The 16,152-nt window shown below is 41.5% G+C and overlaps 3 protein-coding genes across 4 annotated transcripts; 1 reads left to right on the top strand and 2 right to left on the bottom strand.

The window, feature by feature from the left end:
* Nucleotides 1–561: 561 nt before the first annotated feature.
* On the bottom strand, nucleotides 562–2,130 carry LOC136426969 (platelet-derived growth factor subunit A-like). The gene is made up of 3 exons (XM_066415688.1): nucleotides 1,805–2,130; nucleotides 1,163–1,365; nucleotides 562–610 (listed from the first exon to the last, which is right to left on the bottom strand). Exons 1-3 carry the CDS (start codon nucleotides 2,075–2,077, stop codon nucleotides 562–564), a joined length of 525 nt encoding a protein of 174 aa, XP_066271785.1. The 5' UTR covers nucleotides 2,078–2,130.
* Nucleotides 2,131–6,139: 4,009 nt separating this feature from the next.
* On the bottom strand, nucleotides 6,140–10,199 carry LOC136428513 (kelch-like protein 24a). Of its 2 annotated transcripts, XM_066418089.1 has the most exons (4): nucleotides 10,091–10,199; nucleotides 9,797–9,849; nucleotides 8,902–8,982; nucleotides 6,140–8,567 (listed from the first exon to the last, which is right to left on the bottom strand). In XM_066418089.1, exon 4 carries the CDS (start codon nucleotides 8,556–8,558, stop codon nucleotides 6,807–6,809), a length of 1,752 nt encoding a protein of 583 aa, XP_066274186.1. In that variant the 5' UTR covers nucleotides 8,559–8,567; nucleotides 8,902–8,982; nucleotides 9,797–9,849; nucleotides 10,091–10,199; the 3' UTR covers nucleotides 6,140–6,806. The 2 variants fall into 2 exon arrangements, with proteins under 2 accessions (XP_066274186.1, XP_066274185.1); XM_066418088.1 differs by lacking the exon at nucleotides 8,902–8,982.
* On the top strand, nucleotides 10,144–13,397 carry LOC136428514 (kelch-like protein 24). The gene is made up of 2 exons (XM_066418090.1): nucleotides 10,144–10,258; nucleotides 11,085–13,397. The coding sequence occupies exon 2, from the start codon at nucleotides 11,094–11,096 to the stop codon at nucleotides 12,813–12,815; it is 1,722 nt and encodes a 573-aa protein (XP_066274187.1). The 5' UTR covers nucleotides 10,144–10,258; nucleotides 11,085–11,093; the 3' UTR covers nucleotides 12,816–13,397.
* Nucleotides 13,398–16,152: the final 2,755 nt, after the last annotated feature.

The raw sequence follows: 16,152 nt of genomic DNA, 5'->3' as shown, positions 1-16,152 counted from the left end.
ATTTGCAAATGTCACTTTACTGTATTTCTACTGTATATTCTACTGTACCTTTCCCATTGGATCCGTGGATTATGTTTCTCTGTGTAATCTGTGTTGTTAATGTGATATGTGTATGTACATGTATGCAATGTGAAATGCAATGAAAAAAATCAGATCAAGAATTAATGACAATCTTCGAATCCCGTCCAGTCGGAAATAAAATAAATCTTCGTCAAGCTCCCACCCGGCGTTGCAGTAGTTGTTCCAGAGTGCACCACCTGCATAAAAGAGCTTCGTTAAAGGATAGTAATCTTTTTTTTGTTGTCAATACTGGGACATTTCAGTCAATACGTTTGAGCAATGATGCACCCCTCTTACTAATGACGTCACAGTCATGCCTCCTGGCTTACTCGCGTCTTTGAGTCATGAACTTTTGATAAGCCCACTCGGAAATTCGAGTACGCATGTGCAGTGTCAAAACATGGATATTATCTCCATGGTCAAAGGTAAGGGCCCCTGGCTTGTAAACAGTTATTGTCGACATTGTCTGGATTTGCATGACAATGTCCAGGCGGGTAGGGTTTACTTCTCAGGAGCCTTCATCTTTGACTCTGCACATGCGTACTCGAATCTCCGGGTGGGCGTATATACAAGAGATCGAAGATCTCATGCCTCCGTGAAATATTCAGTGTTTTTAAGAATTCCTTCTTTTGATCAGTTTTATCAATTTCTCACTGATTCTGTGCATGCATTTTCCTGCCAGCCTGCGGGGCCAACTTTGGACCAATCCACAAGCCAAGCCAACCTAGCCTCCAAAGGCTACATAACCTAGCCGAGATATGTAGCCGAGGGACGACCGCCTTTATGTAATCTATATAAAGGCGGTCGTCCCTCGGCTACATAACTCCCTTGGCAGCGAAAGTCCCTTGCCGGCATTAGAGAACCTTGGCCCGTGAAAGAAATCGCCCCCCCCCCCACACACACACACATATATACGCCGCCGTTATAGGAAGTCTGCGAAGGAGGCTAAGCCAACCTTCCCATCCTGCCAGTCTCAGATTACACCACCTTCCGCCTAATATCCTGTCACTCTTATCAAAATTTTCAAACCGATGCATACAAACCTAAGGACACAAACCGATGCATACAAACACACAGACCGAAAACATGTAATAATACCCACCTTCCAATACAACGGCGCTTGACACGCTTGACACACTCGCAAGTGTCGTCATCAAAAGAGTGAGTTCTCATATTACACAGGTGTTTATTCTTGCAGACGCATGCGCACTTGTCGTGACGTTCCACCTGGACTTGTTCTAAGACGGGAGCTGTTCCAAAGGGCTGCGATTTAGGGTTTCCGGCCGAGTAGAATAGCTTCATAATCTGTCAGGGATACATAATCAAGTTAGTGAGAGATTTACCTCAGAAATCTTTAGATGTTTAAATTTGTGGATGTAGCAAGGTAGCAAGATAGTTTCGTGGAAAGGGTGGCTTACTTTGTCCGCTAACGGTTCCAATTTTGTAGCCATAGGGAAAGCCACTTAATACCTATTTTCCCACTCGACTCAGGTGGAAATGAGCTTTGGTTTAGAGACGTCCTGTCGGATTGGACGTAAACCCGGGGGTCCAATGTACCTCGAGTACATTATATATATATCAATTGGATCAAACCTACAGCCTGGTCTTAACTGTAGCTGTAACTTACCGTACAAAACTAGTCGTTGTTACGCCTTGACGCCATTTAACATGTAACGTTACATTGAAATATATATAGTGGTTCGTAAACTTGTGTTTACAAGCATCATGTTCCTGAGCTTCTTACCGAAAACACTTCAGAACTTGACTTTGAGGGTTTGCACTCGTACAGGTCACTATTACAGCAACCGCCACACCGGGTCACGGAGACACAGGACGGCCACACGACCAAGTTCGGCTTGGGGTCCACGGGGACTGGGACTGGTACCTCCCGGGGGATGCACGGTGGCGGTACCGCCATGGAGAACCGCTTACCCTCGGTACCGACGATGTCCAGATTGAAGGTACTCTCCAGCTGCTCGTAGCTAGTCACCTTCTGTAACAGCCTCTGGATGTCCATTGGAATTTCAGACGCTAGAGGGCGCTCTTTTCGTGAAAGCGGCTTCTGAGAGGGAGAATGGAGATTTTGCATCAACGAAAACCATTCTGATAATTATCCGTTAACGTTGTCTAGGGAACAGTAAATTGGGATTCCAGCTTCCTGACAGCCGAAAAAGCTCGTGCAGCAGGGAGTTTCTAATATGTAACTTGTTTCAGTTATGGTTATTACCATACCCAGGGCCACAAACAAACAATAACTCTAGCAAAAAAGTTCATCTGCCACGGTTGGTAAATGCATATAACCTCCTTGGTAAATGACATTATGAAACAATTAAGACTGTTCTCCACGTGCATAAAGTCACGTGTCCTGAGCGATCGGCTCAGATGGCTGAAGAAGACTGAACGACTCATCTGAAAATTCCGGTGAGTCCATTTGTTTTTGTATTTGGAGGACAGATTGATTGTTCCATAAAAACACACATTCATACGCTCTTACCTGAGGTGCGCCAATCGCTGCAAGGGTGCACAAAACGACAAGGGATGTGAACACAGACATGTTGCTTGACCGGGGACTAGCAGAACGTTTCTCAACTCAGTGTTGCAACAAACTGGAAACAAAAGTAGTACATTGTACTAATAATGTTGGGCAAGCAATATTTAGTACTTGATTAGATGATAGCGCTAGCGATTACCAAATACTGATCTTTCAGAGTAGAACATCATACGTGGCATAAACTATGCCATTTCCTTGGTAATGATCTCACATGCATTAGCAATGCTCTACTTGTTCAGGTTATACAACCCACTGTTTGTTAATTAGCCTCTACCAGGCTACATAGGTCGTTCGAATAAGTATAAATTGACAACATAGACAGATAATAACATGCCAGAGGAGTTAGCTGCCCGAGGAGTTCAGTTTGCGACCTGGCATGTCGTTTGTCTATTTTGACAGTTCCTATTCTTTCCAGTAACCCGTGGAGACTAGTAGAGGCTAACTGTTTGTCAATCTTACTTAGGCCCCATTCCACTAGACGGCGCTCTCGCTGCGACCTCGCTACAACATAAGCTGAAATTATGTAACCCTTGATTTCATAATTGGAATATCATGCAAAATGTTAAAGTATGACTGAAAACACTACAAAACACACAAAGCGTAAAAAGATTCGTTCTTTATCTATACGAAATTCGTTGAGCGCTCTTACTAGTCAATTTTAGGTCACAGCTGCAGAGAGAGCGCGGCGAGGTCGCCACCCTAATGGAATGAGGGTATTGCTATCACCACATGCCATTTCAAGCGACGGAAACATTTTCACACAACATTGAAGAGTACAACGTAAACATGTGCATAGACATGCACATCGTACGGATCATTGACCTTAGCGTTGTACAAGTTTGTCTGTACTATAGTCCGACAAGGTATGACAAAGAGGAGATACCCCTCATTGGCATGCTTTGCCCTTTGTTTAGCGTAAACTTCGCCGAAGTGAACACTCATACGATGTGATGGCCTTACAAAAAAGGTAAACATACAAACACCTTTTCATTATTTCTAAAAAGACTTCTATAATGATTTCTCAAAAAAAAGTTTATAGAATACAAATGAATATACAAAAGAAGGGAAATGTGTGGAAATTATACTTTTGCTGACGCAAATTCAAGAATGAACTGTGATACAAGAAAATATCTCAACCAGGTTTATTCTTCGGTCAGAGCAACTTGGTTGTATAAAATTATTAATGAAATTACCTACTTCAATCAGTTTGTCGGAGAAGCCTGGGTGAGCAAATACTTTCGATTTAAGACGCGGTCCAACACAGCTATCTCCAGATCCGTGGTACAGGGGACTTGGCTTTTCTGGTTTGGGGATAATAAAAAGTATTTTTATGGTAAAGACTGAGGACGAAGCATGACGCTTGTTCGTTAACTAGTAGTGTAATGCGACTTCGCTACGGCTCGCGTATTACTCTAGCCAAGCACACCAAAACTAGGTCACCCCTACTGCCTACTCTTTTCAATAAGTGTGTTGGGATCTTCTACACCGGAAGCTCCCTCGAGCTCATACCGTGAGAGCAAGGCCGTCGGCTTTACGTCCCCATCCGAAACGACGATGCCAATTCTTTCCAGTCATGTCCAGACCCGGAATTTGAACCAGATGCTGCGAGTGGCAAAGTGCGCAAACCGCTACACCACGCCGACAAACAATATTCAATATATACCAGAGCGGCGACATATAATATTATTGAATTTAACAGGTGATTTGTGTGCCTTCAAGTTTTATGTTCTATTCCTAAATACACTGAAGGCTATAAAGACCTGTTTATTTCTGGAAATCAACTAAAAAGCACTGGTAGATAAATAAAGCCGTCGGAGATAGATATGAATGCAGAACAATCTAGTACTCTCAAAATAACGAAAAGTTTAACATATTACAAATGTATATACATGTATGATACAAAGTTTGGTATCTTACCGACAGCTGTGACAATGATTTACAATTCCAAACACAGTCTTGCTGGCCACGACGTCAAAATGTGCCGCCCAGACTTGTCCCAGGTATTTATTACGTATTGCAAAGAGGAAGTGAAGAAACCCTTTCCCATTTTCTCGGAAAAGAGACTAAAAAGGTGGCAGACAGTCATTGGTGACAAATCTTAGGCGATCAAAGCAGAAAACCAAAAGACGTCATAGCACATAACGTTACATGTATATTATAATGTTTCGCTGAAAAAGGTAGAGTATTACTCAGAAAAAATTGGTAGAGATCGCGTTACGCAGACGTCATGGCATGTATTACAATATACTAATAAATGACAGACAGGGCATTGCATTCAGCTTATTTTCAACAGTGCCAAACACGGAGAACAACAGACGCCATTTTTAACACCTGGGTGGAGTGAGGAAGGTCGTGTAAAGTGCCTTTCCCAAGGACACGAGACCACTGGGTTCCGGCCCGGACACCCTGCCCTTACGCCATACGACCCCAGACCGCCATTGGTACTAGCCTGACTTATCCTAGCGGCCGGCCCGACTGTAAACGCCCCCTTGGGGGTCATTAACCTCCGCCAGAGAGATTGTGTTAACACAGGCTACCATCTTTAGATGATCAAGGCAGAAAACCAAACTACGTTTCACAGACGCCATAGCATAGTTTATTGAGAATGCTTCGCTGAAAAAGGAGGACCATTACTGAGAAAAAAAGGTACACATCGTCTGGGCACTTAAAAGAATTTGGTAGGGAAGTTAATATAGGATAAAACTGATCATGAAGTCATGACAGAACATCGAAATAATTGACACTGCACTAAGACGATTGGGAAACCAAGTTTAGAATTAGAAAAATGATTTTGCTACATGTATTTCGCAAGGTACAACTGCTTTTGTTACGTGTTGTATTAAGGATTTAGTCACTTCTTATTGTTAAGATTGGCTTCATTCACTTTTTGTTTACGATTATAGAAGCTTACTCTATAGGTTCCTTGCGCTAAAACTGGCTCACTGACTCATTCAGGTTATTTATGGCCACACTACGTAACTTAACAGGCAACGATTTCAGACAATACCGAGTCGTCATCGACTGGTATGCTATTGAAGTTGGGTAGGACTGGGTTGGGCAAAGGTTCTGTTTATGTATCTATTGTAAATATGTATAAACAGTAGGGTTACTAAGTCCCATCAGTCAAGCTAGACGTATTTCCATGGAACCCAAAGAAACCTAGTACAAAGTTTAACAAATAGCTTGTCCAGAACTCGAGAGGAAAAAAGGAAGTTCTGCTGCAGTACCACGGAATGTCGATAGGCCCGAAATCCAATACTAGTACATGTAGTTTCTTCAGGACAAGACCTAACCACATACCAAATTTCATGACAATCCATCCAAAGCTTGTTGAGTTATGCTGCTTAAGCACGAACGTACACCACTAATATACGAACACAGCTACAAACATCCCTTCAAATGCTTTCGAAAACATAAACTTCTTTGAGATGGTAATGAAATGTTACATGCTGTGACTTCCTAAGTCATGAAAATCATAAACACACGAGACAAAGCCTTTTCAAAACAAAAGCACAAGGTAATAAAAAATGGTGTTAAAGCTATATTGACTCTAAATTCTATTGAGTTGGGGTTTTCTGCACATGAAAAATATACATGTGAAACAATGTAGTTCTTATATCAAGATATAGTAAAACAGTTTTCAAATCAACAGTTCATAGATAAGCTTCATGGTTCTAAGAAACTCATTTTATTTAGATGAATCTCTACAAAAGAACATTGTAGGAGGTGTAATATTGAATATTGGTTAATTCACGCATGTGGTAAAGCCAATGTTCATGTGCTATCTTTTACAGATATTCTTTTATATCTCTTAATGTTTTGCACCTAGTCTAAAAAATCATCTAGTGAATATGCATTTTCATCCAACGATATAATTATGTACTCTTCAGTTTGACAACTGCTTACTTTGCTATCTAGAACCAAAATGCAACTTTATGTTTTTTTAAATATGTAACATTCCATCCTTAGTTACATATGTACATATATGAGAACATATGTGTACAATAAAATGCCTTTTAGTGTTGAAACAATGATATGATTGTGTTTTAATATGTAAATGTTGTGGAGCTGGCCTTTGTAAATACATTTGTAACAACAAAATTCAGACTGTTTAGTCTGCCGGGTGTATAATAAAGATCCAATCCAATCCAACTTATGACTTTATAAATCCCAGTTCAGGGCAGTCCATCGTACATTAGCAATACTTCAGTATGGTGACACAGGCATGGTCAAACAGACCATTGGCCATGGTTCCCACACTCTCCAGGGACCGGGTTTCCGGATCAAAACACACAACTTCTGAGGAACCCTTGTCGCTTTCTTCGTCACCTTCTTGGCCGCCTTCTTTGCCGCCCAAAATGTAGATCTTCCCCCTGAACACAGTCATTCCGCAAGATTCTCGAATACCCGAAGCTACAATGGTCCATACACCACCGTCATCCCCTGGTGTGTATGAACATAGAACCTGTGCAGGTTTCCCAGTGATGGCATAGATACTGCCGTTGAGAGCTGAAGCTGAGATGTGTGCACCTTTCATGGGCATGTCACTCATTGATTGCCACTGGGAGTCTCCTGGGCTGAAACGGTACACTGTAGACGTTTCTCTAGTCTCATCTGAGGTCTCCTCATACCCACCCATCACGTATATACTGCCATCCAACACTGCAACAGCATGCTGGTGCCTTGCCTGTGGGAGTGGAACACCTTCAGTCCACTTGTGCTGGCTTCGATCATAAACCTCTACAGATGATAGTGGAATATAATATTCTCTGCCACCGATTGCATACACTTTACCGTATAAAACTGCCAGCTGGTGATCGATCCGCTTTACATGGTTCATCCGAGCAAGATTGAACCAGGAGTCCCGTTCTGGCTGGTACAGCCTCACACACCTGCCATCAAAAGCCATGACAATTTCACTTGAGCCCAGAACAGCCACAGGCACAGGATCTACTTCAGGATTAAAATCAACTGTTTTTCTCATAGTAGTCCAGCTTGACTTTGTTGGCTCAGCAGAATAGGTCATAGTGATGGTGTCATTGTATTCGCTATCATCACCATTAAAAGTACCTCCATCCACTGTCCCTCCGATGACAACTACAGCCTCCCTCAGACCACTGATACGGCGTGGACGGGTGCGTGGTGACTGGACCTCTCCTGGAAAGTGCTGACACCTGTGAGCTTCTGTCAAGATGTCCTGGCAAGACTTGCGTACAACCTCATTTCTCTCAACATTCTCCAAGAAGTACAGCTTGTCCATGAAGGGGAACCTGACCGGTTCCATCAGCTCTCTCATCTCCTTCTTCCTCTTCCTGGTGTCATGGTTGATCCATGTCATCACCGCTGTGTAGACTGTTTCTTCCGAAGCATTGAGGTCGTCAGACGAGATGAGCATAACGAGCTGGTCCTTAGTTAAAGAGAGGAATTCAGGTGTTTTGCTAACTGCTGCAAATTCCTTTAAGGCACACAACCTTGCATTCTTCTCCAGGTCTGGGCAGGACAGCACGTTCCCTATGTGCAGCATCTGCAAACAGTCTTTAGCACTCAGATTGTTGGATATGAAAGTCACACATGCATCACGCACAGGTAGGATCCGGAAGAAGTTGGCCCCTTCTATCAGTTTCCCAGCATTGTCTTCTGTGATGGTGACCTCTGACGTGTACGCATAGTCAACAAGGAGCTGCAAGGCATCAGGGCTGACTTCGTGAATGGCTACTTTGTGCTCCTTACTCTCGCGATGTCCATTGCAGAACATTGCGTGAAAGTATTCGCTGCAAGCAGCCAATACATTTCGGTGGCACGGAATCTCTTTCCCATGGACACAAAGTATAACATCCGTCAGTAGGTTGTCACATCGCAGTTCCTGCAAGCCCTGCAAGAGGGAGCCTGCATGTGGATTGTGGTAGAAGTGGAATGACGCTTGTGATCTCTGTGCCTCTGCCATCATACCTTAATCCTGTGAAATAAAATGATCAGTTATACTTAGAGAGTTAGTACTAGCAGCAATGCCTAGGAAAAAATTTAAATATGTTGTGTTTCCAGTTAGCCGACAGACCCAAGCAACAACCTGCCAACCCTAGCATTCTATTTGTCAACCACTGGCAAGGGACATAAGGTTTTCGATCTGACATCTGAATGATGAAATCAAAATCAACTTCAAACTTACTCTTAACAGATTACTGTACTTCTGTACTACTAGACTGCACTTATTTGTTCAGTTCATTAATATCTTACTTGTGCTTGTATATCTGTATAATTACAATATATTATGATGTTGAAAATACCAGTACCTGATGCATTTCAGTTTCACATTTGCTACTGCCATGGCTGCTAGACTGTCTTTCTTGAATCACTTCAGCCAAAATCTACTTCTATAAAAGAAGAGAGAATCCCAACCTGTCGACCATATCTTTTTAGGACAATAACTAGACACACAACATTTTTTTGCTAGGCCTGAGCTCTGTTCTATACCATACAGGGAACAGGAACAACATGATGATCAAAATCCTTGAAGTTGAACCCTCTTCTTTTTCATAGCAACTTTATACAGATACTAGTATACAACCAGAGTTTTCAGCCATGGATTGATGTGTTCAAAAATTCGTATTTTCCGAGGACCATAGTAGTATGGAACTCGTTGTCATCAAGTACCGTAGGACTAGGAGCTTCCTCACTAAATAGCTTTAAAAATGAAAGAACGGTTGCAGTCAGATATGCGAAGCTAAAAGTTTGCCAGAGGAGCTGGCCTCAGCCAAGGCATTACACATTGACAACATTTGTTTTGAATTTGAAGTTGTGGCACTGAATAAAGGTAATAATGACTCAGTATTGGCTTTTCGTTCAGAAGCCCCCCCCCCCCCCTAGCAATATGAGAAGCTGTTGCCTTCCGTCCAACTCACCCTCAGCTGGGATTGCTATTGACCCAGTTTTTCCTTTTAAAAATTCAACTATACGCCAAATCCCCATGCCTAGCCTTGAGGCCCAGAAAGGGCAGGGTAGCCTGCCTTTTCCACGAACGCGAACCCCTACAGAAACAACACATGCTGCCGTCTGATCGTTCACAACTAGAAACAGATGGACCAAGATCGAGACAGAAAAGGGCCCCGCAAACCTGTAAAAACGCATTATGGCAAGCTTGACAAGGTAACCACGCGATTACTAGTAGATTTAGCGGCTATTACTCACCTTGTGGTCGGGAAGTGAGCTCTCAACCGCTGTCTATCGGCGTCTTCCTTTTTCTGTGAAACAAAAAAGGGCGGGAATATTCCAGGAAGTTCAAAGGTTATGCGTAGGATAGTCAAAAGTATAAAGGGGGTACAAACCATTGTATCAGTGACTATTTGTATCATTTTACAAGGAAAAGAGCCACGTTGAAGCAGAAAACATTAAAAATATATTTATATAAAAATAGTGTGACGTCTATACTCAGTTAGTGTTCATATAAAACCGAATGTTTTGGTCATTTCTTTTTAATCTCACCCCTCAAACTGTGATAGTCCAGGAATGACCTCTGCCCCAAGCTACAAGTTTCCCGCGCTCTTGATTCGGAGGTTGACACACAGTTGAGAGCTTCTTCCTTCTCTTCTATGTCCTTCTTGCTCCATTTCAAGTTGTCCAGGAGAATCAACAAAACAAGAATCACCAGAGGTAAGAACAAACTGTTGTCTCCTAGGCCTAGTGTCCGCTTATTCGAGTACGAATTTTCCAGGGTTCATCATACATTATGACTGAAGTATAATATTCAGTGAATACATGTGTCCGACATGACCAGACAAAAGTTAGGTTACAAAAATAATTTCAGGTGCGATAAGAAAACTCGCTTTGTTATGTGGTCTCATCAACAGTTGACTTCCTTGGTGTGCTTATCGCCCCTCATATAACGCCGAAAATATTCACGATGAAGGAAGTGCTAATGTACCTTCCCTTGGGAATTCATATGTGGGGTCTGCATAGGGTTAGTGTGTCTAATATTGATTTAGGAAATATTCACTTGCATAATTCACTGCAAGTGAAATTCAGAAAAATGTGGGCTGATTAGTATTATGTATTAGTTGATACATAATCTACATGTGTATTGGAAAACAACACTCCTGTATGAGTATATATGAACTGTATGTCATGTTTCCCATTCTACGACCACGAAAGAAATGAGCTGTTTAAAGAGGCCACCATTTTCCATCCTAACTTCTCCACGTTTTCAGATGAAAACTACTCTCTTCTTAACATCACAAAACCCACACATTACAGAAAAAGAGGGGATCATTCATCTTCTGTCACCCAAAAAGAAGCCGAACCCAATAAGTTAGAACTTAGTGTCAGAAGTTAAGACTAGAGTAGTCAGATGTTATATTGTTCATAATTATTTGTCCGTCCACTCTGTGTTACATGAACATGTACTTGCTGTTAGCCTACAGGCCGGAATTTGCAATAAACTTTCTAATATAACTGGTCAATAAATCCTGTTGTTTTACAGTATTAAAACATGATGGCAGAGGCACAGAGAGCGTTCCACTTCTGCCACAATCCACATGCATGCTCCCTCTTGCAGGGCCTGCAGGAACTGCGATCTGACAACCTACTGACAGATGTTATACTTTGTGTCCATGGGAAAGAGATTCCGTGCCACCGAAACGTCTTGGCTTCTTGCAGCGAATACTTTCGTGCAATGTTCTGCAATGGGCTTCGTGAGAGTAAGGAGCACAAAGTAGCCATTCACGAAGTCAGCCCTGATGCCTTGCAGCTTCTTGTTGACTATGCGTACACGTCAGAGGTCACCATCACAGAAGACAATGCTGGGAAACTGCTGGAAGGAGCCGACTTCTTCCGGATCCTACCTGTGCGTGATGCATGTGTGACTTTCATATCCGACAATCTGAGTGCCAAAGGCTGTCTGCAGATGATGCAGGTAGGCAACATGCTGTCCTGCACAGACCTGGAGAAGAATGCAAGGTTGTGTGCCTTGAAGGAGTTTGCAGCAGTCAGTAAAACAACTGAGTTCCTTTCTTTGACTAAGGAACACCTCATCACACTCATCTCATCAGACGACCTCAATGCTTCTGAAGAAACAGTCTACACAGCAGTGATGACATGGATCAACCACGACACCAGGAAGAGGAAGAAGGAGATGAGAGAGCTGATGGAACTGGTCAGGTTCCCATTCATGGACAAGCTGTACTTCTTGGAGAATGTTGAGAACCACAGTGCTGTACGCAAGTCTTGCCAGGATATCTTGACAGAAACTCTTAGGTACCAGCTGTTTCCGGGAGAGGTCCAGTCGCCACGCACCTGTCCACGTCGTACCAGTTGTCTGAGGGAGGCAGTACTGGTCTTTGGAGGGATAGAGAAAAATGGAATTGGAGAGAACCCAGGAGTTTTCTCAAACTCTATTACAATGACATGCTCCCCTGAGCCATCAACCTCAAGCTGGACTCCTGTGACCAGAATGAAGCGGAGCAATGACGACGGATTTGCGGTTGCTGTTCTGGGCACAAGAGACGTCATTGTGTCTTGTGGCGCGGGTAGCAGGGATGTATGGCTTTACCATCCTGAACTAAACTCCTGGTGCAAACTCGCTCAAATGAACGAGGACCGGTTCAATCACAAACTGGCTGTGGTGCAAGGTAAAGTGTATGCAATCGGTGGCAGGAACGTCTCTTCTGATTCCTCTCCATTGGCAAGTGTAGAAGTCTACGACAGGATTCAGAACAAGTGGACTGAAAGTGTTTCTCTCCCAGAGCCAAGGTTCGCGCATGCTGTTGCAGTGGTAGATGGCAACATCTATGTGATGGGTGGAATGGATCAAAATGATGCTGAGGAGGACGGCACATCTACATATTGTGCAGTGTACCGTTTCAGCCCAGGAGACTGCCAGTGGCAACCACAGACAGACATGCCTTTACCTGCTTTTGGCATCAATGCGTCAGTTCTCAACGGCAGCATCTATGTGGCTACACTCACAAATATTCTATGTTATAAGCCTTGTGAAAACGGAGGTTCATGGAGTGTTGTAGTTCGTGTTAGAACCTTATGTATGTATGGGATGACTGTTTATGGTGGGAAAGTTTACATCTTTGGAGGCTTTAAGTCTGGGAAAGGAAATGCAGAAGTCATGCGCCTTGATGAAGAAAGCAAATCAGTCAAGCGCGTTGGTACCATGGCAAAGGGTCTGTACCGCCATGCTTGTGTCACTATACTGAAGGGGTGATATACAATTCACTATTTTGTAGGACACATTACAAAACCACAAATCATGCAATGATACTTAGGCCACACCGATTCGTTTATATGGATGATGTATTCTGGGCACCCAAAGCTGATATGAGTGTTTAAAAGTAAAGAAAATAAATGTTTGTCTCCATTATGAGCTAAGAGGTCAGGGAGGTTAAACAAAAGACTGAATACACAGAACATAAAATGTGCAAGAAGAAAGTTTTGGACAAAATGAGTACTTTTTATAGAAGTGGCATTTGTTCATTAGCATCCATTTTCTGATATTCTCTTTGCAACATACATAATATATTTGTTCATTCTGTAGCTTTTGTATGACTTACAGTATGCAGGTCACAAACTTTCCATTTGAAATGGACGAAAGATGATGCGAGTGTCCTCCATATAATCAAGTCAGTGTTGCCTAACATCACAAAACTGAAGTCCAACATTGTGGCACTCAATTATGACTTTAGACTAGATAATTTATAGTTTAGTGTAATAATGACAGTAGTTTAGTGTAGAGAAGAGTAAACTATGATTCATGAATGAGAAAAAGATAGCACACATATTTTTAGTAGCAGTGGTCACTGTTTTCATCACAAGTCATCTAGAGCATCAGTCCTTTTTCATATTAATACATGTCTATCTTGAAATATGACACAGTTGGAAAGCCGAGCACTACAGCAGGGGGCTTATCCAACTACATGACCATACTCTTTCTCATAGGTATGGAGTGTAGAAAGCAGTATGTATCATTTTTAAAGGGAACCAAAGCAATATTCGGGCCCAAAAAATGGAAATATAAAAAATGCTGAAATCTTTATGGTATTGACATTTACTAACACTGTTTAGGATATTTCTCTCTAACCAATTTAACGTCTTTTGTTCCCCATCATCTGGTGGTTAGACGTGCTTGCACATGGATGGGAAAGCCCCAGAACTCCTCATCAAGTGCAAGTCCTTTTTTGTAGCAAGAGTTTTTACGGCTGGATGCCCTTCCTAACGCCAACCCAAACCCTACTGCTGGGCTTAGGACATGGGAAATGTGTGTTAAGTGCCTTTCCCAAGGGCACAACGTCTGGGTGCATGTCCGGACATGTCTGGGTACTCCACTGGGGATTGAACCTGGGTCCTATTGGTTCATAGCCAGATGCTCTGCCACTGTGCTACACAGACGCCACAAGAAGAATTTCAGACTTTAATGAGTATGTTAAAACAGTGCAAAAACGTGCCGTACGATGATCCCCTTAGTTTCGGGAGCCTACAAAAACCCCAGCGACGTTTTTCAGTGAGTTCTCAAATCACAACAAGCCTACAAAAACCCCTGGCGACGATTTTCAGTGAGTTCTCACATCACAACAACATCATATTTTTGCATCATGTACGTTGCTGTACATTGTGATAGTGTTGTTTAATCATGTAAATAAATTGACTTTCAGAATCCAGTTTTCGGGCCCTAATATTGCTTTAAAGTCTTTGACTCTTTGGTCTCCTGAATGCTTAGCAAACAGGCTATTGCACCAGTCCACAAAGTCAGTGAGAAGGGTATATCATAGGAAAAGACCAGAATGCCACAATAGATTACTACATTCTATCTGCATGATTGTTCAGATCATGGTAAACCTATTATAGTACATAACCCTCAAGTCGCTTGTCCAATGTCAATGAAATGCTTTCAAATTTTCTACACTGAGTCAAACCACCATTGAGAGTTTGACTACAGGTACAATGTGCCAATAAAAACAATTTGCTCTTTTTGGCAAGTTGGTTCGGAGTTTACAATTACACCAATGCTTGAAAATACAGTCAAACCTGCCCAAGGCGACCACCCGGTATACTGCAATGACTTAGACCGAGCAGTACATCATATATGTTGAGATGAAAAGTAACCAGATATTGTGATATAAAAAATGTATCTATTTTAAATCTGGAAAAAAGGAGGATGGGAGGATTCAAGATGACACCCCTACTCATATATTTACTGTACAAAATTTAAAAACATGAATAAACCACTAAGTCTTGACAGTTACAGTGCTGGGATTGTGGGTAAGGTCAGAGGTTAAGGCCCTTTAGAAGTAAACATTTGCATGGAAATGTTGCAAACACATCTAGGCAGACTTATTTTCTTTGACCATAAACTTTGACCTCAGACCTCAATGTACCATGAAGGCACATAGAACTGTTAGATGGCTTGTCCTGTATTTAATATTTTGTGCTATGCTATAACTACCTGTATATTAAAATATTGTACACAGCAACATATGTTCACTCACAAAGTCATACAGTATACGTAGATGCCTTTCAAAATAAATATACAGGTCATATATAATACAATGTAATAAGTACACACCTATACTGCATGATGATTTAAGTCGATGATGAACAATTCTTTTGTTACCAGTATTATGTTCTACAGGTTCAAATGGTGATTATGAAGTCTTACTATTGTATGTTTGGTCATATAAGTGTTGTACTGGCTGAATATTGTGACATACAAGATAGTATTGATTTGACATTCAAAAAACAGTAAAGATAGTTAGAATCCCAAAATGACATAGTCTTGTACACACAGTAACAAACATTTGAGCAATCTATTTACAACATTTGAAAATCAATAAAAACTAAAATTCAGAACCAACAACTCAATTGCAACCCATGATCTTTACAGCCATAAAGACTATATCTATTTAGCTTTCTTCTATGTCATACTAACAGAACTACATTGTACTTGGCTCTCAAAAGGAAAGGAGGTGGAACGAACAGTTACTACTGAAAATGTTAACTGACCAAGATAATAAATGTATTTCTTTAACTCGTTTTAAGGTGTTCAAACAAAAGGTTTCCTGTATTCTTATCAGAATATCATGTCTTAACACACAGTTTTCAAAGGTCTAAACAATGTAAAAATAAAGGACTTACAGAAAGTTGATAAAACATTGAGCTTTAGAAAACTACATGTAAAACAAAACTCATCTATTTTGGGTCTCTACCTCTTGATTTGGTCAAGTCACACTCTTAAACTATAAGCATACGATAACATGATTGTGTACACCATAAAAACTTGTCTTTCAGCTATACATAATGTTCTATATTGATAAATACATTTTCAAGTATATATTATGTGATAAATATGATATATATCATACATAATCACTGCGATAAAAGCAAGGCAAAGAAAGATATAAGAATCATCTGATTTTCTTATACTGTGCTTAAACTGTGTGGGTTAAGCCTTGCATTATAGCCTTTGCTAATTCTGTTTGTAAGCCTTTACCGACAACATGGTATGTTTTCCCCATTGGAAGAACACTTTGCACAAAATGGAAAGAGGG

The sequence above is a fragment of the Branchiostoma lanceolatum genome, chromosome 2 (genome assembly GCF_035083965.1).
Source record: "Branchiostoma lanceolatum isolate klBraLanc5 chromosome 2, klBraLanc5.hap2, whole genome shotgun sequence".
In the NCBI taxonomy this organism is placed as follows: Eukaryota; Metazoa; Chordata; class Leptocardii; order Amphioxiformes; family Branchiostomatidae; genus Branchiostoma; species Branchiostoma lanceolatum.
The sequence above is the reverse complement of the archived record's forward strand: the minus strand, read 5'-3'. Positions and strand labels throughout refer to the sequence as shown.

What these genes read in the sequence shown, in the direction of transcription:
- LOC136426969 (XM_066415688.1), bottom strand. Translation starts at nt 2,077, where the DNA reads ATGGACATCCAGAGGCTGTTACAGAAGGTGACTAGCTACGAGCAGCTG. An exon ending in CAAGTTCTGAAGTGTTTTCG is followed by an intron (nt 1,366 to 1,804) that starts GTAAGAAGCTCA and finishes TATCCCTGACAG; the next exon opens with ATTATGAAGCTATTCTACTC. An exon ending in AAGCGCCGTTGTATTGGAAG is followed by an intron (nt 611 to 1,162) that starts GTGGGTATTATT and finishes GCCCACCCGGAG; the next exon opens with ATTCGAGTACGCATGTGCAG.
- LOC136428513 (XM_066418089.1), bottom strand. Translation starts at nt 8,558, where the DNA reads ATGATGGCAGAGGCACAGAGATCACAAGCGTCATTCCACTTCTACCAC.
- LOC136428514 (XM_066418090.1), top strand. Translation starts at nt 11,094, where the DNA reads ATGATGGCAGAGGCACAGAGAGCGTTCCACTTCTGCCACAATCCACAT.